The 23,623-nt window shown below is 45.4% G+C and overlaps 1 protein-coding gene across 1 annotated transcript in view; it reads right to left on the minus strand.

Moving 5' to 3' along the window:
* IBA57 (iron-sulfur cluster assembly factor IBA57) overlaps positions 1-21,822 on the minus strand; it is a 99,231-nt gene extending 77,409 nt beyond the window's left edge. Inside the window, exon 1 of the mRNA XM_086941079.1 lies at positions 21,498-21,822. Within this exon, the coding sequence (XP_086797205.1) occupies positions 21,498-21,751 (254 nt within the window). The 5' untranslated portion in view covers positions 21,752-21,822. The remainder of the gene's footprint in view (positions 1-21,497) is intronic.
* Positions 21,823-23,623: the final 1,801 nt, after the last annotated feature.

The raw sequence follows: 23,623 nt of genomic DNA on the forward strand, positions 1-23,623 counted from the left end.
TAGATGCTAGAGTGAAAAGTCACTGGTCACTCCACAGGGTATGGCAACTATCCTCCCTGGAGCCGAAGCAGCTAAGTGAAAGAGGTCTAATGATGGAGTGAACCCATATCAGAACACGAACCACCGCTGGGGATACCAGGACTGGAGATCCTTGGCCACCTTAGAGACTGCGCCCCACCCCTGGGATCACACATAAATGATGTAAACTTTGCATATGGTGGCGTAAAATGCAAGTTAAGGCCAGAAACCTGCTTCAGAACATCAATCCACCTAAGAGTTCTCAAACAAAATCTTGCAATAAATTAAGCGACCACCTTAGGTGAAGGGGGGTGGGGGTTTGAATATGCTCTTTAAATTGTTACCTGTGTCAATACCCGCTTTTAAATTCTAGAACAATGTGCCCTTGTGATTTAGATGCTACAAGGATGTCCTGTGACTAGATTATGAATATAGAAAAAACAGGTGTGTGGGGGGGTCTCGGGGAATATTTAATGACCTCTCTGCTCACTCCCCTGAACATGATGCAAAACATACAAAGGAGCAGACCAGGTCTGAAAACAGTGTGTAACTATAATGTTAACCGTGAGGCACTAGAGGTGAGTGTATGTAGACCAAGGGCTGTACACATAACTAATAAATTTATTGAGACTATTGGTCACAAAAGGCTAAGGTAATTCCCATCAGACCACCCATGTGGTGGAGTTTACGTCACGTGGGACTTACTTATCTTACCACCCCACGTTTGACCATATAGTGTCAATGCGTAAGGGGTTGTCAAGAACATGGTCTTGTTGTGACACCCTGAAGTGATGTAAATATAGTGCAGTGCTCCAAAAGTGATGAGTTAAAATTGACTACCAAGGCTTCGCAGAGCGTTGTCAAAGGAAGGAAACCCAGTGTCAAAAATTAAAAACACGCCAAGTAGTGAGACTACTCTCTGGCGCTATGCAGTATGGTCGACATGTTTCAGCTATAAGAGCAATTTGCCCAGCTTTCTTCAGGACCCTTAACAATAACAAATAGCTACTGCAACTCCATATGATGTGTTCAGTGTGGGATAACAAAAATGTATTACTACAACATTACATATATACCAGGAACTTGTGTGTTCAAACGTCCACTGGAGAAAAATAAAAAGTGTCTTCTTCCTATCGAGAAAAAAGAACACAAAAACAATGTGTCAGACATCAGCCAAAGCCACACATCCACCCAGTGTGCACACTCAGAAAACTTACAGACACACCTGCAGAAGTATTTACATTCTGTATCGTAACAAGCATATTAGCTTAATCACTTTGAGGCATTTCCTCTCGGTGATACTCACCCAGCTTTGTGTGGGTGACGGCCTCACCTCACCCGGCAACCGCTCGGGAGTATGAGGCCCCGCTCTATAGTGTAGAAACAAAGGACACAGTAAGCATACAACTTTACAGTGCCCAACCTAATAGTACTACACAAAACCTAACAAACGTGTGATAGTAGACTCAATGTCACACCCAACACTAACCAACCTAGAGATTAACAGGAGGTACATAGAGATCACACAACTAGTGATCCCAAATATAAATCAGTACACTGACATTGCTGTGTATTTTTATTATGTTTAAGGAGACTACTTTGGAATTGATGTATATACTCAACCCATACACAAAGTTGATAGAAAAAACAATACCTTATAAGGATATATATAAAGATGGAGGAGACTGAAGGCTTAATTAAACACTCCAGAACATTTGCATGAAGGGAGAAGACTGAACAGCCCCTCATAATAGCTACCTGGGCCCATTATATTCATGGGATCTATGTAAAGATGGTTCAAAGGCAAAATCCCTGACCCTAAAATAGATTATTCAGGCGGGATTATAGCGGGTCCAAATGGACTCGCCGTTGTGAAAGTAAATGGATAATCCCAAGCAGGACTTCCACTAAGTCTAATGCGAGCACTCAGCCACTAACCTGTCCGTCGGTGCCATCGCTTCATGTCCGAGCGGAAGTGGAGGTGGAAGAGATAGTGTTCTGCCTCTTTAAGTAGCTTTTGTTTAGTGGGTAAAAAGAGTGTGTCGTCGAATAAAACGACACTCGCGAGAGGTCGCGTTTCGGGGAGCCGCTACTCTATGCGCGCATGCGTGGAGAAGATTTTAACCATGCCTGTGTATTCGCTCGCACGCGCATGCGCGAAGGACGCCAGCTACGCATGCGTGGTGACCATGTCTTGCCAAGGATCGAAAAATAAATGATGCTGCTCATGTTGGACAAGCAAGGTCCATGAAGAATGTACATGGCGCTTGGTTGGCTAGGAGAAATCAAGATCCCATATACACCCCTCTACGGGAGACACTGCTCCCGAGCGGTTGCCGGGTGAGGTGAGGCCGTCACCCACACAAAGCTGGGTGAGTATCACCGAGAGGAAATGCCTCAAAGTGATTAAGCTAATATGCTTGTTACGATGCAGAATGTAAATAGTTCTGCAGGTGTGTCTGTAAGTTTTCTGAGTGTGCACACTGGGTGGATGTGTGGCTTTGGCTGATGTCTGACACATTGTTTTTGTGTTCTTTTTTCTCGATAGGAAGAAGACACTTTTTATTTTTCTCCAGTGGACGTTTGAACACACAAGTTCCTGGTATATATGTAATGTTGTAGTAATACATTTTTGTTATCCCACACTGAACACATCATATGGAGTTGCAGTAGCTATTTGTTATTGTTAAGGGTCCTGAAGAAAGCTGGGCAAATTGCTCTTATAGCTGAAACATGTCGACCATACTGCATAGCGCCAGAGAGTAGCCTCACTACTTGGCGTGTTTTTAATTTTTGACACTGGGTTTCCTTCCTTTGACAACGCTCTGCGAAGCCTTGGTAGTCAATTTTAACTCATCACTTTTGGAGCACTGCACTATATTTACATCACTTCAGGGTGTCACAACAAGACCATGTTCTTGACAACCCCTTACGCATTGACACTATATGGTCAAACGTGGGGTGGTAAGATAAGTAAGTCCCACGTGACGTAAACTCCACCACATGGGTGGTCTGATGGGAATTACCTTAGCCTTTTGTGACCAATAGTCTCAATAAATTTATTAGTTATGTGTACAGCCCTTGGTCTACATACACTCACCTCTAGTGCCTCACGGTTAACATTATAGTTACACACTGTTTTCAGACCTGGTCTGCTCCTTTGTATGTTTTGCATCATGTTCAGGGGAGTGAGCAGAGAGGTCATTAAATATTCCCCGAGACCCCCCCACACACCTGTTTTTTCTATATTGAGTGCAGCTTTCGAGTTGCGGGTCGTTTTTAGGATGCAAACGCAGTTCAGTTTGCACCACACAGCTCACCTAACTTAATTGTGTGTGCAGCCTTCCTGTTCACTCGCACTGACACCCTAGGATAATTACATCTAGTTTCATCATTGGGACATAACAACTATGCCTTACAGGATCCGGTCACTCTGTTCCTATACAGTGACCTAAGATGGCATATATGCCCTCTAATATAATGAAGAGTCTTGAGCATGTCTCATACACCGTCCGTCCCCCTTTTTTATAATTGGCTAATCAAGGAGTTACTCCCACAGTAGGTTCCATCACACAGCATACACCGTGAGTTTCTCATCTATGGAATGTTTTATCCCAAAAAGTCTTTGACTTGTAGGCAATCACACTCTATTAAACGATTTGAGCAATGTTTTTTGCTCCACTAGTTATGGGTATTCCACACACAAGAGCCATGCCCGATGAAACCCACCGGTCGTCTATACTGCAAGCAGTGTCTCCCGTAGAGGGGTATATATGGGATCTTGATTTCTCCTAGCCAACCAAGCGCCATGTACATTCTTCATGGACCTTGCTTGTCCAACATGAGCAGCATCATTTATTTTTCGATCCTTGGCAAGACATGGTCACCACGCATGCGTAGCTGGCGTCCTTCGCGCATGCGCGTGCGAGCGAATACACAGGCATGGTTAAAATCTTCTCCACGCATGCGCGCATAGAGTAGCGGCTCCCCGAAACGCGACCTCTCGCGAGTGTCGTTTTATTCGACGACACACTCTTTTTACCCACTAAACAAAAGCTACTTAAAGAGGCAGAACACTATCTCTTCCACCTCCACTTCCGCTCGGACATGAAGCGATGGCACCGACGGACAGGTTAGTGGCTGAGTGCTCGCATTAGACTTAGTGGAAGTCCTGCTTGGGATTATCCATTTACTTTCACAACGGCGAGTCCATTTGGACCCGCTATAATCCCGCCTGAATAATCTATTTTAGGGTCAGGGATTTTGCCTTTGAACCATCTTTACATAGATCCCATGAATATAATGGGCCCAGGTAGCTATTATGAGGGGCTGTTCAGTCTTCTCCCTTCATGCAAATGTTCTGGAGTGTTTAATTAAGCCTTCAGTCTCCTCCATCTTTATATATATCCTTATAAGGTATTGTTTTTTCTATCAACTTTGTGTATGGGTTGAGTATATACATCAATTCCAAAGTAGTCTCCTTAAACATAATAAAAATACACAGCAATGTCAGTGTACTGATTTATATTTGGGATCACTAGTTGTGTGATCTCTATGTACCTCCTGTTAATCTCTAGGTTGGTTAGTGTTGGGTGTGACATTGAGTCTACTATCACACGTTTGTTAGGTTTTGTGTAGTACTATTAGGTTGGGCACTGTAAAGTTGTATGCTTACTGTGTCCTTTGTTTCTACACTATAGAGCGGGGCCTCATACTCCCGAGCGGTTGCCGGGTGAGGTGAGGCCGTCACCCACACAAAGCTGGGTGAGTATCACCGAGAGGAAATGCCTCAAAGTGATTAAGCTAATATGCTTGTTACGATGCAGAATGTAAATACTTCTGCAGGTGTGTCTGTAAGTTTTCTGAGTGTGCACACTGGGTGGATGTGTGGCTTTGGCTGATGTCTGACACATTGTTTTTGTGTTCTTTTTTCTCGATAGGAAGAAGACACTTTTTATTTTTCTCCAGTGGACGTTTGAACACACAAGTTCCTGGTATATATGTAATGTTGTAGTAATACATTACTGTTATCCCACACTGAACACATCATATGGAGTTGCAGTAGCTATTTGTTATTGTTAAGGGTCCTGAAGAAAGCTGGGCAAATTGCTCTTATAGCTGAAACATGTCGACCATACTGCATAGCGCCAGAGAGTAGTCTCACTACTTGGCGTGTTTTTAATTTTTGACACTGGGTTTCCTTCCTTTGACAACGCTCTGCGAAGCCTTGGTAGTCAATTTTAACTCATCACTTTTGGAGCACTGCACTATATTTACATCACTTCAGGGTGTCACAACAAGACCATGTTCTTGACAACCCCTTACGCATTGACACTATATGGTCAAACGTGGGGTGGTAAGATAAGTAAGTCCCACGTGACGTAAACTCCACCACATGGGTGGTCTGATGGGAATTACCTTAGCCTTTTGTGACCAATAGTCTCAATAAATTTATTAGTTATGTGTACAGCCCTTGGTCTACATACACTCACCTCTAGTGCCTCACGGTTAACATTATAGTTACACACTGTTTTCAGACCTGGTCTGCTCCTTTGTATGTTTTAGATTATGAATATAACAGCTAATGACACAAAGACATTAATGGGTGAAACCATGTCTTCTTAAGCGCTAGTTTCCTTTGCTGTGTCAACACTGTAATATCTCACTTTGTTTCTCAATCTCACAAGTTAATTTCCTGACCAATTAAATGTTGTTATATTTTACTGAGAGATTTTCTGGTCACTTATAAATTTGTTGATAACAGCAGGCACGGAGATCCGTGGTGCAGTACCCTACATTGCCACACAAAAAGGGTCATTAGTAGAAGACAGGAGGGACGACACTGTTACCGTCATAGTGATATTTTTGCCACTAAATATTGTCAACAAGGGTGTATGAATGGAACCCTCTCTTGTTTCCAACTTGACACTTGGAATATAAGATACCATTCAAGTGTTGTCTTATTAGGTCTGACTTGAAAGTACAGCCTGCTGTAACACCTATTGTTACCAATTCTTTAAACTATAAATAGTTGGTTTTGGCTCTGCCCTGCGGAGTATAACCCTCTCACCTCATGCTATTGGCTATTTGGCTCATCATCCAACCTTACAGGAAGTGCTTCCATTGGAATGCACAAGGGACTATTTTACATCTGAAGATTACAATTATTTGTCACAATATTTAGCACAATCAATTATTTATCACCAATATGCTCGTGCATACAAAACAATCCTCGTTTGTTACTTTTTTCTAGCATTGAGAAATCGAACAGGTCAGGCTTTAATGTGCTGAACTACATTGGTGCATGCAACACATCTAAACAGCATTTGTGAATGTCTTTTTTTTACATAGGTTGGCAAAGGAAAGCCATGCAAATTGGCTTTCCCAATGTTTGTTATATCTGCTATAGGTTCTACCACTGGTATCAGTCAAGGACTTACACCTTTTGATGCTGAGAGGAATGCAATAAAATGATATCACTAAATACTATAAAACACCCTGAATCATATAAAGGAGAATGTCCCACATCACCCCTATATATACTTTATTATCTGAGGTGTCTATGGGCTGGGAGAGAAGGTTTTACTGCTCTCAAAGTTCTCACCCTGGAGGTAGAGCATGGCTGAAGTAGCTGGAATGGTGCATGCCTTTTAAAAGAGCTCCCAGGGCCTCAGGAAAATCCTAATTTATCAGACACTGGCGCCGTACCTCCTGGACCCCCAGACATTCCAGGGGGCTCTGCTGCTTTACTGCCTCATTCCCACCTGTTGGTTTCCTGACGAGGACTCCCCAGAAGCTGGGCCCTGATGTTGCGAGCAGAGAGGGCGGCCTTGCGCCCCGTCACCCCTTAGGAAGCACTGAAGAACCTCCCGGCACAGAGTTCAACCCTGTGCCCCCTGGGCAGCACAGACTGAGCGGTGGATGTGCCAGTGTTTCTCCTGCAAGGACAAGACCAGGCTCTTGGCGGCTGATGTGGAGCCCCCTACAAGCTGCGCGGAGACCTACATCTGAGAGAGCCAGGAGCTGCATATTAGGGAAAAATCTGTTTCACGCTGGATTGGCGAGTGGTGTGGCTGCCCCCTCCTTTTGCCCTTCCCACTCTACCATATTTACAACAAGGGGTGGTGAGGGACAGAGTCTCTGAATTAAGCAGAAAGCTCTCACCCAGTCAAGAGATCAGGGCTAGATCCAACACCGTTTTTTAGCTCACTGCACCATCCCAGTTTCAGAACCTGGCTGTATGCAAATTAGTCTGTTCCTGTCCCAGTGCATGATGGGAACAGGGCAAACCAAACTACAAAAGCCAATTCTTACACTGGGAAGGAAACAAGCTCCCGGGGACCGGTTTCTGGCATTACAGCCGTCTTCGGCCCGGTTTGCTTGAATCCTGATGGTGCAATGAGCAAGGGTCTCACATCTGAGAATACCCTTCCACGCTTAGGGTGGACAAAAATATTTACAACAAGGGGTGGTGAGGGACAGAGTCTCTGAATTAAGCAGAAAGCTCTCACCCAGTCAAGAGATCAGGGCTAGATCCAACACCGTTTTTTAGCTCACTGCACCATCCCAGTTTCAGAACCTGGCTGTATGCAAATTAGTCTGTTCCTGTCCCAGTGCATGATGGGAACAGGGCAAACCAAACTACAAAAGCCAATTCTTACACTGGGAAGGAAACAAGCTCCCGGGGACCGGTTTCTGGCATTACAGCCGTCTTCGGCCCGGTTTGCTTGAATCCTGATGGTGCAATGAGCAAGGGTCTCACATCTGAGAATACCCTTCCACGCTTAGGGTGGACAAAAATATTTACAACAAGGGGTGGTGAGGGACAGAGTCTCTGAATTAAGCAGAAAGCTCTCACCCAGTCAAGAGATCAGGGCTAGATCCAACACCGTTTTTTAGCTCACTGCACCATCCCAGTTTCAGAACCTGGCTGTATGCAAATTAGTCTGTTCCTGTCCCAGTGCATGATGGGAACAGGGCAAACCAAACTACAAAAGCCAATTCTTACACTGGGAAGGAAACAAGCTCCCGGGGACCGGTTTCTGGCATTACAGCCGTCTTCGGCCCGGTTTGCTTGAATCCTGATGGTGCAATGAGCAAGGGTCTCACATCTGAGAATACCCTTCCACGCTTAGGGTGGACAAAAATATTTACAACAAGGGGTGGTGAGGGACAGAGTCTCTGAATTAAGCAGAAAGCTCTCACCCAGTCAAGAGATCAGGGCTAGATCCAACACCGTTTTTTAGCTCACTGCACCATCCCAGTTTCAGAACCTGGCTGTATGCAAATTAGTCTGTTCCTGTCCCAGTGCATGATGGGAACAGGGCAAACCAAACTACAAAAGCCAATTCTTACACTGGGAAGGAAACAAGCTCCCGGGGACCGGTTTCTGGCATTACAGCCGTCTTCGGCCCGGTTTGCTTGAATCCTGATGGTGCAATGAGCAAGGGTCTCACATCTGAGAATACCCTTCCACGCTTAGGGTGGACAAAAATATTTACAACAAGGGGTGGTGAGGGACAGAGTCTCTGAATTAAGCAGAAAGCTCTCACCCAGTCAAGAGATCAGGGCTAGATCCAACACCGTTTTTTAGCTCACTGCACCATCCCAGTTTCAGAACCTGGCTGTATGCAAATTAGTCTGTTCCTGTCCCAGTGCATGATGGGAACAGGGCAAACCAAACTACAAAAGCCAATTCTTACACTGGGAAGGAAACAAGCTCCCGGGGACCGGTTTCTGGCATTACAGCCGTCTTCGGCCCGGTTTGCTTGAATCCTGATGGTGCAATGAGCAAGGGTCTCACATCTGAGAATACCCTTCCACGCTTAGGGTGGACAAAAATATTTACAACAAGGGGTGGTGAGGGACAGAGTCTCTGAATTAAGCAGAAAGCTCTCACCCAGTCAAGAGATCAGGGCTAGATCCAACACCGTTTTTTAGCTCACTGCACCATCCCAGTTTCAGAACCTGGCTGTATGCAAATTAGTCTGTTCCTGTCCCAGTGCATGATGGGAACAGGGCAAACCAAACTACAAAAGCCAATGCTTTACTGCCTCATTCCCACCTGTTGGTTTCCTGACGAGGACTCCCCAGAAGCTGGGCCCTGATGTTGCGAGCAGAGAGGGCGGCCTTGCGCCCCGTCACCCCTTAGGAAGCACTGAAGAACCTCCCGGCACAGAGTTCAACCCTGTGCCCCCTGGGCAGCACAGACTGAGCGGTGGATGTGCCAGTGTTTCTCCTGCAAGGACAAGACCAGGCTCTTGGCGGCTGATGTGGAGCCCCCTACAAGCTGCGCGGAGACCTACATCTGAGAGAGCCAGGAGCTGCATATTAGGGAAAAATCTGTTTCACGCTGGATTGGCGAGTGGTGTGGCTGCCCCCTCCTTTTGCCCTTCCTACTCTACCAGCTGAGAAACGGTGGACTGGCCACTGGGCAGGTCTGAATCAGAGACCTCGTACAGGATCCCATAAAAGAAAAGGCAATTGCTGAGGACGCACAATGAGGTGTTCCTGCCTTCCCTCGATCCTGAGACCCTGCGGCTCCCCTCTACTGCTGTGCCCCAGTGTGAGAGGCTGGCCTGGTATTTAATGTCCACTAATGTAAGTTGGATCCTTGCACCAGTCCAGACAACACTTGTGGTGATTTAAGAGGTCTTAGACAACTTTAGAAAGCTATCCAAGGGGTAGCTGTGGAGAGCAGCCTTCAGGCTTAGTCTTGGAGTGTAAAGCAGCTTGTTTTACCAGAATGCAATCTTATAGTTTAGATTAAATGAAAGAGAACCACATAAAGTATTCATAAAAATATGTATTTATTATACAACACTATCTAGTATGTTACAGTATCTCCTACACGGAGACAGACACAAAGCACACATTACTTAAGCAAATAAATCACAGTAAATAGCACTAATACACAGTGGACCCCAGGGGGACCAAACAATATACTAAGAAAGTGGTATAAGAGCCACGACTCGAGTCAGGACAATGTTGAGAGTACGTAGAGTTGCTGGGGACCCAAAGAACCACTCAAGGTAAGTAGATAGGGACCCCAAGGAGAGCGTGTGCAGTGTGTGAAAGCGACTGTGTGCTCCGTACAAGTCGCGGTTAGAATGTAAAAGATTAAGGACCATTCCAATGGACCATGAGGAAACCCTGTGGAAGACAGAAGGTTGGAGAGCCAACCCTCTGTAGATACCGTGGTACTCAAGTTACCTATCCCAAGGAAGCCGGGTGTGAAGTGGCGTCAGACACCGGCGTCAAACCCAATGGAGGACTTCGGGAAAGTGCTGCTGCTGGAAAAGGAGAAAGTGTCCGGAGGAATCTAAACGTGGCATTCTCTGCTGGATAGAGCTCTCTACCATAGTAGTAATCCATAAACCAGTGTGCCTCGGAGCACTGGTCCTCACCTAGATCATTAATCAATACCAAAATCTAAATCTTTGCAAAAGCATCCGACTCAAGCTCCTTCGGGTGTTCCCGGGTCTAGTTCACCCGGATCAATGTGGCTTTATACCTGGATGCAATATGAAGCACTGCACCAGACGTCTGCAACTGGCATTATTTCACATCCACAAAGTCCAAGACCCATGTGCCCTTCTCCTTGTCAACTTTGAGAAAGCATTTGATTCCACCGATTGGTCCTTCCTCAATGGGATATTAGGATGCATGGCCTTTGGGACATGATTCCGTTGATATGTGGTGCCCCTGTACTTCTCCCCCTCAGCTCAAGTACACATTAATGAGACACTCTCTGACCCCTTCCCAGTCTGCAGAGGAACCAGGCAAGACTGCCCCTTGTTGCCCCTCCTCTTTGCCCTGGCGATGGAGTCTTTGGCTCTGCTCCTCAGATGGGACACATGGTTACAGGGTTGACGATGGAGGAGAATGACGGATGTCTCTTTATGCAGAAGAACAAAACCCCATTAATTGGGACCACACATGATGCGGATCCCATCTCTTTATGAGGAAGCATTGGGCCTTCATACCGACTGGGCCAAATCTCTACTGGTCCCCCTCAAAGGTGACTCAGATCCAGTTGTTTGCATACTTCCATCTAAGTAACCAAAGGTACCTAGTAGTCAAAAAGGAGTCTGTCACCCAAAACCACACCGTAGACGCAGTGCAGACAACGCCCAAAGGAACACAGAACACCCGATAGTGAGAGAAAGCAAGGCCACGTTAGGACTCAAGGACAAGTGGAAAAAATTCCCATCAGAGGCCACACTGTACCGCCCTCGTTGTACATCATTTGGGATCTCCCAGCCCAGGAGACTCAACACAGCGGCCGGCAGACACTACCAGTGCCGAGGTTAAAATGTGGGAGGGTGGTTACACATGAAAGTACGTGGCAACTGAAAAAGCAGTGTGAGGTGAGAGACAAGTAGATAGTGAGTGTTAAAATTAGGTAAGCTGGGTAGAAAATCAGAGTTTATTAGTTACTCCCAGTCCCTAAGGCTAAAAAATAATGTGCAAAAGGCGGTGTAGGAATTAATAACCGCGCAGAGTAGTGGTCGACATGTTTCAGCATCAGTGAAAGAAGTTTTCATGCATTCTTCAGGACCAAGATTTAAAACTACTGCTTATAGTGAAGGGTAAAAGATATCACCTGCGACGATCAGGTTATGCTCAACCAAGGACTGTTATTGCATCGCATCAGACAGGGGATCCAAAGGGAGACAGACAGAGAACATGAAATTGGAGAAAGTTAGTGATTTACTTTCCCGCGTTTTTTTGAAATTTTCACAAACAGAATACTGCTTAGTAAGGTCACAGCTCTATACATTTGCAATAGGTAGCACTCACCCATAATAGATGGTTGAGAAGCTTCACCCCACCTGGCTGCGGCTCAGGTATGAGGAGCACCGCTCTATAGTAGAAGAATTGAATGAAAGAAAATGCTTATTTTGAATCCATCGTTGGTAGATGGAAGATATCACCGAACAAAAAACTGTCTTTGCTGATTAATTTATCACAGAGCACGCTGGTTAGAAAACCTGCCAATAATCTATTGTATTATATAACCTATTGGTGTGGTTTTAAGGATTGACTGGTTATGTCGAAGCCTGTTACCGGCGTGATCGGGATGTTAAGCTACGCCGTGTACAATGGTTTTCACACTGCTCACCTGTCCGTCGGTGTCTCCTGACAGTCATCCGAGCTGTCTGGGGAGGCACTGATTGTGAGACTCGCTTTGTGTTATATACTGTTATTCAGGTGAACGAGTCACATGACAGGCAGAGACCTCGTGATCACTAGTGCTGACGGGAAATGTAGTTCCCACGGTGTCCGGTATTGTAGTTTTCTACAGAACTACGGTGTGCGGTATTGTAGTTTTCTACAGAACTACGGTGTGTGATCATGAATGTGGCTGAGAGAGACTGGTTAATCTAAATATGACCATTTAGAGAGACATCCATGGAATAGGCTCATTTAGTCCAGCTTTATCACTATTGAGTCGGTACACCCATTTCTGTTCGATCTTAAACAGAAAACGGCTGACATCTGGACAAGACTCGGGAATATGTGGTTGTTCCAGGACTGTCCAGTGAAACTCATTGGGACCGTGTCCTTTCTCTAGGAAGTGTGCGGTCAGACGAGTGGCTTGTTTGCGACAACGCACCGTACTTTTGTGCTCTTGTATCCTTGTCCTCACCTTCCTGGTGGTCATACCGACGTATTGCAGTTTGCAGGGACAGGTGATCAGGTAAATTAAGTTGTTGCTATTGCAATTTGTAAACCTGGTTTGAATCCAAGGTCGATTCGTGCCAATATCTACACTCGTAGATTTGTTGGTTTGTGGGCACACTGTGCATGCTCCGCACGGATGGTGGCCTTGGACAGGTGGTAAGTCCCACAAGGTACCTACTTGCCTAGGTTCTTTACTAGGTGGACGTGTATGGACTAACTGGTCCTTCAGATTTCTTCCCCTTTTGTAGGCGAAGAGGGGTAACTGGATATCATCTCCGCCAGTCTTCAGGATCGCCCAATGTTTCTTCACGATTTTCTGAACCTGATTGGATCTGGTATTGAAGGTATTTACGAACGTTATGCGATTCGTCTTCTCTTTGGGTGGCTGTATCTCAAGCAGAGCTTCCCGATTATTGTTTGATGCCCTCTTTTTGGATTTCCGTATTATTTTCTTTGGGTAGTTCTTCGCAACCAACTGTTGTTCAAGATTGTTCGAATGGCTTTTGAATGCTTCTTTGTTCGAGCAGTTCCGTTGAACCCTCAGGAATTGGCCAAATGGCAAGTTGTCTCTCAGGGCGCGTGGATGACAGCTGTCGTATCTCAGTAGGGCATTGCGTGCCATGGGTTTTCGGTATAGTTCTGATTCCAAGCCACTTGGGGTTACATTAATCCTCAAGTCCAGGAAAGCCAATGAAGTACGACTGGATTCAATAGTGAACCTCAAAAACGTATTTCTGTTGTTGAGCCAACCGTGGAAGGACTGAAGATTTTCTTCTGTCCCTCGCCAGACCACCAAAATATCATCAATATAGCGCTTCCAAACATGTAGGCACTGTAGATATGGATTCGTTGGTGTGAAGACATCTTGTTGTTCAAAGTTATGGACATACAAATTCGCTAAGCTCGGCGCAAAGACACTACCCATGCTGGTCCCAGATGTCTGTAGGTAGGTAGTGTCTTCAAAGCGAAAATAGTTTTCTTTCATGGCAATTTCTGCCAGTGTCATGATGAATCGTACTGGTGTGATCGATTGGTGGTTGCTTTGCTCGAGAAGATTTCCTACAACCTCCAAAGTCTCGGTCTGCGGGATGGAGGTGTAGAGTGATTCCACATCAAATGACACAAGTATGTCGGTTTCACTGTTGAACAATATGGTAGGAAGAAGTCTCAAAACATCTTTGGTGTCCTGGAGGTATGTAGGCATAGCTTTAACCATGGGGTTGAGAAAATGGTCCACAAAGGTTGATAGAGGCTCGAGTACTGACCCGATTCCTGAAATAATAGGCCTTCCTGGTGGCGGTCTTTGTGGCTTGTGGACTTTTGGTAGGCAGTAGAAGTATGGTATAGTCGGGTGAGTTGTCATGAGGAATTGTCCCTCTTGTGGGGTAATCCAACTTTCAGCTGTAGCTTCTTCTACCAGATTAGCAATCTTCGCTCGTAATCTTTCAGTGGGATCTTCACTCAAGGGCTGGTAAGATCTCCGATCTCCAAGTTGTCTGAGACACTCATTCCTGTATGTTTCAGTGTCTTGGATCACTATCGCTCCGCCTTTATCGGCTGGTTTTATAATGATTTGTTCATTTGAAGCCAGCGATCGTAGAGCCGCTTGTTCGTCTCTTGACAGATTCATGAAGGATCTGTTGTTGCTTTGATAGAGGTGCTTGATGTCGTTCTCTACTGCTGTTTCGAAGGTCTGAACTTTAGATGGTAAACCGACAATTGGTGGGTTGAAAGTGGAGGGTTTTCTTAGACCGGTGTTCCTGTCCAGCTCGATGGAATCAGTGTTCGCAGGTTTTAAGAAGAAATAATGTAACCTTATTTTTCTGAACAGTTTAGCCAGCTCCACCTGTGCTAGGAAGGGGTCTCCTTTCTGAGTTGTTACGAAGCCCAAACCTTTGTTTAGGACAGCTTCTTCTTTGGGTGACAGGTTGTGGGAGCTGAGGTTTATTACGAGGCTGTTGTGTTGCTCGTTCCTGCCGTTTCTGGTGGGACTTTCTTCCCGCTCCGGAGATCCATTCTGGATTGCGGCGCCGGACTCCAATGTACTTGGGGTGTTGCACCCTGTCTCTTCCTTCCTCTGCCTCGGTTCTGGCCAAACCCTAAAAAAGGAAACGCTCCAGGGCCTTGTTGTGGTTGAGGTTGGCCATATGGGCCCATCTGCGGAGGATAGGGTGCTCCAAACATCCATGGGTTGGCTGGCCACCAGGGTTGGAAGCCATTGAAATTTTGTGGATGCTCTCCAGTTTCTGCGGTTTCCACGCCCTCTCGGGGGGTTGTTCAGGGATCCATTGTTTGAGGAGTACTCGAGCCTCTATCAACCTTTGTGGACCATTTTCTCAACCCCATGGTTAAAGCTATGCCTACATACCTCCAGGACACCAAAGATGTTTTGAGACTTCTTCCTACCATATTGTTCAACAGTGAAACCGACATACTTGTGTCATTTGATGTGGAATCACTCTACACCTCCATCCCGCAGACCGAGACTTTGGAGGTTGTAGGAAATCTTCTCGAGCAAAGCAACCACCAATCGATCACACCAGTACGATTCATCATGACACTGGCAGAAATTGCCATGAAAGAAAACTATTTTCGCTTTGAAGACACTACCTACCTACAGACATCTGGGACCAGCATGGGTAGTGTCTTTGCGCCGAGCTTAGCGAATTTGTATGTCCATAACTTTGAACAACAAGATGTCTTCACACCAACGAATCCATATCTACAGTGCCTACATGTTTGGAAGCGCTATATTGATGATATTTTGGTGGTCTGGCGAGGGACAGAAGAAAATCTTCAGTCCTTCCACGGTTGGCTCAACAACAGAAATACGTTTTTGAGGTTCACTATTGAATCCAGTCGTACTTCATTGGCTTTCCTGGACTTGAGGATTAATGTAACCCCAAGTGGCTTGGAATCAGAACTATACCGAAAACCCATGGCACGCAATGCCCTACTGAGATACGACAGCTGTCATCCACGCGCCCTGAGAGACAACTTGCCATTTGGCCAATTCCTGAGGGTTCAACGGAACTGCTCGAACAAAGAAGCATTCAAAAGCCATTCGAACAATCTTGAACAACAGTTGGTTGCGAAGAACTACCCAAAGAAAATAATACGGAAATCCAAAAAGAGGGCATCAAACAATAATCGGGAAGCTCTGCTTGAGATACAGCCACCCAAAGAGAAGACGAATCGCATAACGTTCGTAAATACCTTCAATACCAGATCCAATCAGGTTCAGAAAATCGTGAAGAAACATTGGGCGATCCTGAAGACTGGCGGAGATGATATCCAGTTACCCCTCTTCGCCTACAAAAGGGGAAGAAATCTGAAGGACCAGTTAGTCCATACACGTCCACCTAGTAAAGAACCTAGGCAAGTAGGTACCTTGTGGGACTTACCACCTGTCCAAGGCCACCATCCGTGCGGAGCATGCACAGTGTGCCCACAAACCAACAAATCTACGAGTGTAGATATTGGCACGAATCGACCTTGGATTCAAACCAGGTTTACAAATTGCAATAGCAACAACTTAATTTACCTGATCACCTGTCCCTGCAAACTGCAATACGTCGGTATGACCACCAGGAAGGTGAGGACAAGGATACAAGAGCACAAAAGTACGGTGCGTTGTCGCAAACAAGCCACTCGTCTGACCGCACACTTCCTAGAGAAAGGACACGGTCCCAATGAGTTTCACTGGACAGTCCTGGAACAACCACATATTCCCGAGTCTTGTCCAGATGTCAGCCGTTTTCTGTTTAAGATCGAACAGAAATGGGTGTACCGACTCAATAGTGATAAAGCTGGACTAAATGAGCCTATTCCATGGATGTCTCTCTAAATGGTCATATTTAGATTAACCAGTCTCTCTCAGCCACATTCATGATCACACACCGTAGTTCTGTAGAAAACTACAATACCGCACACCGTAGTTCTGTAGAAAACTACAATACCGGACACCGTGGGAACTACATTTCCCGTCAGCACTAGTGATCACGAGGTCTCTGCCTGTCATGTGACTCGTTCACCTGAATAACAGTATATAACACAAAGCGAGTCTCACAATCAGTGCCTCCCCAGACAGCTCGGATGACTGTCAGGAGACACCGACGGACAGGTGAGCAGTGTGAAAACCATTGTACACGGCGTAGCTTAACATCCCGATCACGCCGGTAACAGGCTTCGACATAACCAGTCAATCCTTAAAACCACACCAATAGGTTATATAATACAATAGATTATTGGCAGGTTTTCTAACCAGCGTGCTCTGTGATAAATTAATCAGCAAAGACAGTTTTTTGTTCGGTGATATCTTCCATCTACCAACGATGGATTCAAAATAAGCATTTTCTTTCATTCAATTCTTCTACTATAGAGCGGTGCTCCTCATACCTGAGCCGCAGCCAGGTGGGGTGAAGCTTCTCAACCATCTATTATGGGTGAGTGCTACCTATTGCAAATGTATAGAGCTGTGACCTTACTAAGCAGTATTCTGTTTGTGAAAATTTCAAAAAAACGCGGGAAAGTAAATCACTAACTTTCTCCAATTTCATGTTCTCTGTCTGTCTCCCTTTGGATCCCCTGTCTGATGCGATGCAATAACAGTCCTTGGTTGAGCATAACCTGATCGTCGCAGGTGATATCTTTTACCCTTCACTATAAGCAGTAGTTTTAAATCTTGGTCCTGAAGAATGCATGAAAACTTCTTTCACTGATGCTGAAACATGTCGACCACTACTCTGCGCGGTTATTAATTCCTACACCGCCTTTTGCACATTATTTTTTAGCCTTAGGGACTGGGAGTAACTAATAAACTCTGATTTTCTACCCAGCTTACCTAATTTTAACACTCACTATCTACTTGTCTCTCACCTCACACTGCTTTTTCAGTTGCCACGTACTTTCATGTGTAACCACCCTCCCACATTTTAACCTCGGCACTGGTAGTGTCTGCCGGCCGCTGTGTTGAGTCTCCTGGGCTGGGAGATCCCAAATGATGTACAACGAGGGCGGTACAGTGTGGCCTCTGATGGGAATTTTTTCCACTTGTCCTTGAGTCCTAACGTGGCCTTGCTTTCTCTCACTATCGGGTGTTCTGTGTTCCTTTGGGCGTTGTCTGCACTGCGTCTACGGTGTGGTTTTGGGTGACAGACTCCTTTTTGACTACTAGGTACCTTTGGTTACTTAGGTATTTCTGTGTGGGGCATGTACCTTAGTGGTCGTTAAACTAGCCCTTGGGCCCTCCTCAATATATTATATTGTGTGGTGTGTGTTATGTGCATACTTCCATCCCCATTCAACGTTGTTTCCAGTACTTGGGTATACATGTTTCAGTGGAACCAAGCCTGACCTGGAGCTTTAATGTTGTCCCCCTTTTAACCCGTATGAAGTGTAACTTCCACAAATGGGCACAGCTCCCACTCCTAGGCAGGGTATAATTTTTCAAAATGATGGCCCTGCCCATTCCTCTATGTCCTGCAAATCTTTCTGCTGACAATCCACGCATCCTGGTTCTGAAAACTCACTGACTTGATTCACTCCTTCCTCTGGGCCGGACATCCGCCCCAAATTGTCCTAGATAAATGCAGTTAATCGATCTACAGTGGGGATATGGGCATGGCTCTATTACTGGACTTCTCAACTATCAATACTGATAAATGACAGGTTGAGTGGGTCCTTGGGGGAACCTGGCTGGCATAAGGGCTAGAACTGTCCCTCTTGGGCCTGAACGAAGTCCTCCACAGAGGCTCACTTGCCCAACACCTTCCTAACCCCACTAAAGTGGTAGTCCTAATATGGCGAGCAACGCTCAGAGTTCTAGATGGGAGAAGAAAACAACACAGCATACCCTCCGGTGGAAGGAGCACTGGCTCTGCTATGTGACGAGGTGAGAAGGACTTGGTAAATGGAACAGATAGAAATGACCTACCTGGGAGATATATGGCAAGGGACTTCCATGAAAACTTTTCAGGAGCTGCGATCCCACATCACCGTCTCTACCACTCAATTGCATAGACACCTACAGCTAAGGCGCGCACTCTCCTGCCACCTGGAAAAAATTGTAGCCCCCACCTCAAGAATACAATCCTCCCAACGCTAAACTACTCATAGGTGAGTGGGGAAAACAAGGGGTGTCTCACAAATATACATATCCTTGGTGTTTAGGACCCCAGACAAATTTGTCTCCCCCAAACAGAATTGGGAATCCTGGGTAGGGCTAATGGATGAAGCTGATTGGAGAGACAAGCGACTGCCCCCCTCAAACTGTGGTGGAAGGCTCGTAGCAAGGGCTATGCCAGAGTACTCTCGATGCACTGCACCAGATGCACTTACACCATATAGTCTGGCCATAGCACTGATAATGCATTACTGGAAGGCCGTGGAGATGGTGATGGCCAGAGTACTAGAGAAGCCTTTGGAGTTGTCCCCTAGAGTTGCCTTGTTGGGCATTGTGGTGGACCTGGGGGTACTGTTTAGAGAACATACACTGGGGGGCATTGCTACGCTAATTCTCAAATTGGCTCATTGCTTGTCATTGGAACGCGAATCTGCCACCTGGCATCTCTGCGTGGCACACTGCTATGAGCTGGTAAGCTAAGATGGAAAAGCCCATCTACTCAGCCAGTGGCTGTCCGCGTAAATATGCTAAATTATGGGGGTGCTGGGGGAGACATTTTGGCCCAATTAACTAACTGCCACTGCAGTGGTAGATGAGACAATGCGTATTGATGTTACCCCAGATCGGGGGCAATGTAAAGTGATTTTTGGGCAGGACATGTCTTTTCTTTGACATTAACTACTATGAATAAATAAATAAATAAATAAATAAATAAAACTGGTTATAAACAAATACAGTTCTCATCCTGGAATTCTGATCCCTTGCCACCGTTGTAAACAGAGTGCATAGTAAATACGTAAATACAAAAAACAAATAGGTAATCGCAGCCTGTAAAAAAAAGTCGTCATAAACCACACTGCTAGCTAAGAATACCATAACCATCACACAAATGTACCACATATTAGAAACCATAACGGCAATACTGTTAAGTTGTAAAAGAGAATAAAGTTAAAATTGTAATCTCTAACCTTCCAACAAATATAGTCAAAGCAAAGGAGTGGTGTAAACTTCATAGAGTTGTCCTGTGTTTCTCACTCACGTGACATCATTGGAGACAGGGTTCGCAGTTCTTATGTAAGTTTTACAACTGCTTATCTTTGTGCTGCAGGCAGGGGTTTTCATGGGAGGGGTGACCCTGTTAAGCCCCGTGTCACTCAACCTCCCCCAGTAGAGCAGTTAATGTTGAGTGTTTATTAAACTATAACATTTCAACTGCGTACTACCCCTCACGAGGGGCTGGCTTGGCCGTCCGAAGCCCAAAATTAAACGTTTAGTCAAGATTACAAAAAAACACTCTGCTTGAATGATTGTCTGTACTGTCGAGTTCACATGTAGTTTCTGTTACGGGGAAGGGGGGTTAGCTTTCATAATAATTTTTGCAGTGTCAAACAATAGGCAAAAGAAGGGATTTAACATTTCCCTGTCGCTATTTCAGTAGGTCGCATAAACAGGGCGAAGGTGGATGATCTTCGACAAGCACTACTTCCACCCGCCAGACTTCTGAGCGTCTCCTCCCCGACCGACCCTCGTGACGTCACAGTACACCCTGCATCAACGCAGAATGACATACCAGTCCGAATCCACAGGGGTTTAAGTGGGATGAAAAAACTGAAGGGGTCTCTCAAAGGGTCGTGGCCAATGTAATTAAGGGCAAGGCTTAAAAACACGTAAGCCAAAAATATATACTTTTCATAGTGAACCGCTCGACTGATAATTAGGTGCTTCTGTCATTACATCAGGATATGCAATGCAACAAGTAACAGTACCCCTCAACAAGCCAAGACTATTGGCTTTGTCAATGGTTCTTAGTTGCATAAAAAAAATAAGCAAGAACTATGGTTTCGTGGTATATAATATTGAAAATGCTTCAGTTCTGAAACGAAGAGACACTGAAAGAACAAGTCTCTTTGAAGTTACATCAGAGGCATTGGAAGGTGGTACTGCTGCAGAGTTAAGATTTTTTTTCACCTCGAGGGTGAGGGCAAAAGTGAAGAGTCCGACAATCAGGGCTTTAAGTGGGATGAAAAAACTGGAGGGTCTCTCAAGGGAGTGTGGCCAAAGTAATTAAGGGCGTGGCTTAAAAACACGAACGCTAAAAGTTTGTGCTTAGCATAGTGTGCCGCCCGACTGGTATCTTGTTGTTTCTGTCATTGCATCCAGATATATGATACATGTAGCATCACACGTACAATAAGTCAGAACTATTGGCTTTGTCAATGGTTGTTAGTTGTATAAGATAAATAAGCAGCAACTGTGGATTGTATATAATATTGAAAAAACTTCGACATAAAGCCCTGGTGACACCACAACAATGTTGCTGCTCCTTAGTTCCGAAAAGAGGAGAAATCCAGAGAGAAAGTGACTCTCTTGAAAGAATTTCCCTTCCCCTATAACGCTCGAAAAAAACATACCTCCGGTGACACGGCACAAAACAGAGCCCAATAGAGACCCGTTTCGAGGCCTCCTAAAAAAACTGCCTGTGCTCAGACCCGGTGAGACCCGGCCCACTTAAACCCGTGCCGACAGTGATGAGCACCGGCAGGACCCGTCCCATTTAAAGTCCTGTAAATTCACCTTACAATAATATATTAAACTCATCATAGGTGCAAAACACAGTCATTACGCTGCAACTGCACATAATGTTACTCTGGAGTAAATTGTTACTCACCTATAAAGTATGACGTCATAGAGCGTTCTGCCCTGTACATTGAGTAGATGAGCGTAGATCGCACGGCTCTCCTCTGTGCGCATGCGTTCTACGTCATTCGTGAGGAGTCCCTGCAGAAAAGACTCTGTGTCTGATCCTTCAATACGCAGGAGGCCGCGGTTCTCCAACGGGAAACAAGACAAACCCCTCCAGTGACCGGCGCCGGACACATGTGGCACACGGCGCAGCGCCCGCAACAGACAGGCCGCCAGCATCCTCCTGCATGGAATGCGCGCCCCGCATACAATGGAAGCGAATTACTACCATCTCACACGGCAAAAGTACTCTTCCGGGGCAGCAAAAACTACTTCCAGAGCACGAAGAGGTTTCTCTAAAGTTTTCGGAACAAGCAAAAAACTAATTCGTAGAGTATTCCAGAAGAGGGCGCCATTGTATCGGACAACTCAGCTTTTGGAGTCGTTAGTTTATTGTCCAAAGGCATCCTGAGAAACTTGTATTGAAATTGTATTTATATAGCACTTGCTACCCCTGCCGACGGGTTGAGGCGCTTTATAGCTGGCAGGGACAATAATGGGTTACATTTATTGTAGATTTGGTGTATTTTTATAGGATTACTCTCGTGCTCTCAGGAAACAAAAGATGTTCCTCCATTTTATTGTGGTGGCGTATTACGTTTATTTTTTTTGTATTTATTTAATTCATTTTTATATATCGCGGAATTTACCCAAAGGTGTCAGAGCGCTTCACAATAGAACCAAGTAGGTTACATGACGAGATTTACATACTTACACGTTACAGATACAAATGAAATAGTTGAAGAAGAAAATTCAATACCACCCAAAAAAACAAAAAAAAAAACAAGTATTAGGTTAGACCAGGCATAGAATGCATATGTACAACATTGTATTAATTATAGAAGTGTCTTTGGAAGAGAAGAGATTTGAGGTCAGTTTTGAAAGTTCGGGTAGAGGTGGAGGTACAGAGTGCTGGTACGTTAATTTGAGTTAGGTATAATTATTGGAGTGAGTTAATATAAGTGGAAAAGACGGGATCACGTATCTCTCCTTCATCTTTCTCTTATTGGCATCTCGAGTGTCACAACAGTATTTTGCATACTGAAGGATCTCATCGAGTGATTTTGTCCATCAACAAATCACACTCTGCTATACCTTATTTCAGGGTGCAAACCAAGAACAAAGGTCAAGACAAACCCACTTAAGTTCTCTGCAATGAAGTCCAATTCCACTGTGCTTTCTGTAAACCTGCATTAGCCTATCAAAGAAATCATGCACTGACTCTTCAGGGTCCTGCATCATTGCCACCAACCTGGTAACAGCGATGGCAGTGCAGCAGCAGACAGTCTGTTTCTCCTTGCCTGGCCCGGAAGTCAGGCATAGGGGAGGAGTCACGTCATCGCGTCTGACCCGGATCAAAAAAGAACCAGAAAGATGCGCCAAGAGGAAGGAGGAAGAGAAGACTGGGAAGAAGGACAGAACGTTGGGGAAAACGGCAGCCAATAAGGTCCGCGAGGAGCAACGGGGGAAGGACTGGAACAGAGTGAGCCTGTGTTGTCCGCAAGGATACAGGAAGACCCGGACGAGAAGGAGTCTCCTCGCCTCCAGCCAACCGAAGCTTCCCGCCGCGCTCCAGGAGGAGCGTTGCTCCGTTTTTAAGAAACCACTATTAGGACTAACTAAAAATAAAGAGAAGTGTGGACAATAAAATAAGGGAGGGGCAGAGAGAACACAGAATAGAAAAGAAATAATAAGGACACCCCAAGAAAGGCGCTAACTAAACCCTAAAGAAGGGGAAAAAAAAAGGGAAAAGGGGAGAGAGCAAAGTAGAAGCCAAAAAAAGGGGGGGGGGGCTGAACAGACAAACCCCTACCTCTGTAGAGTAAGAGAAAAAATATAAAAACAAGGGCAGACACTTACATGCTTCTTTGTTTCTGCCAAGGGTGCTGGGGGGGGGAAGAACTCTGCAGAATCTGAAAAAGAAGACAACGTTGGAACACCTGAGCGAAAGACTAGGCGCACTTGACAATAAGATACTGTATACGACTAAATAACAAAGTAATAACACACTTTAAAACCATCCTGAGTAGTTCTTTAGCAACCGTTACAGGC

This window comes from Lissotriton vulgaris, chromosome 10 (genome assembly GCF_964263255.1).
Source record: "Lissotriton vulgaris chromosome 10, aLisVul1.2, whole genome shotgun sequence".
Lineage (NCBI taxonomy): Eukaryota > Metazoa > Chordata > Amphibia > Caudata > Salamandridae > Lissotriton > Lissotriton vulgaris.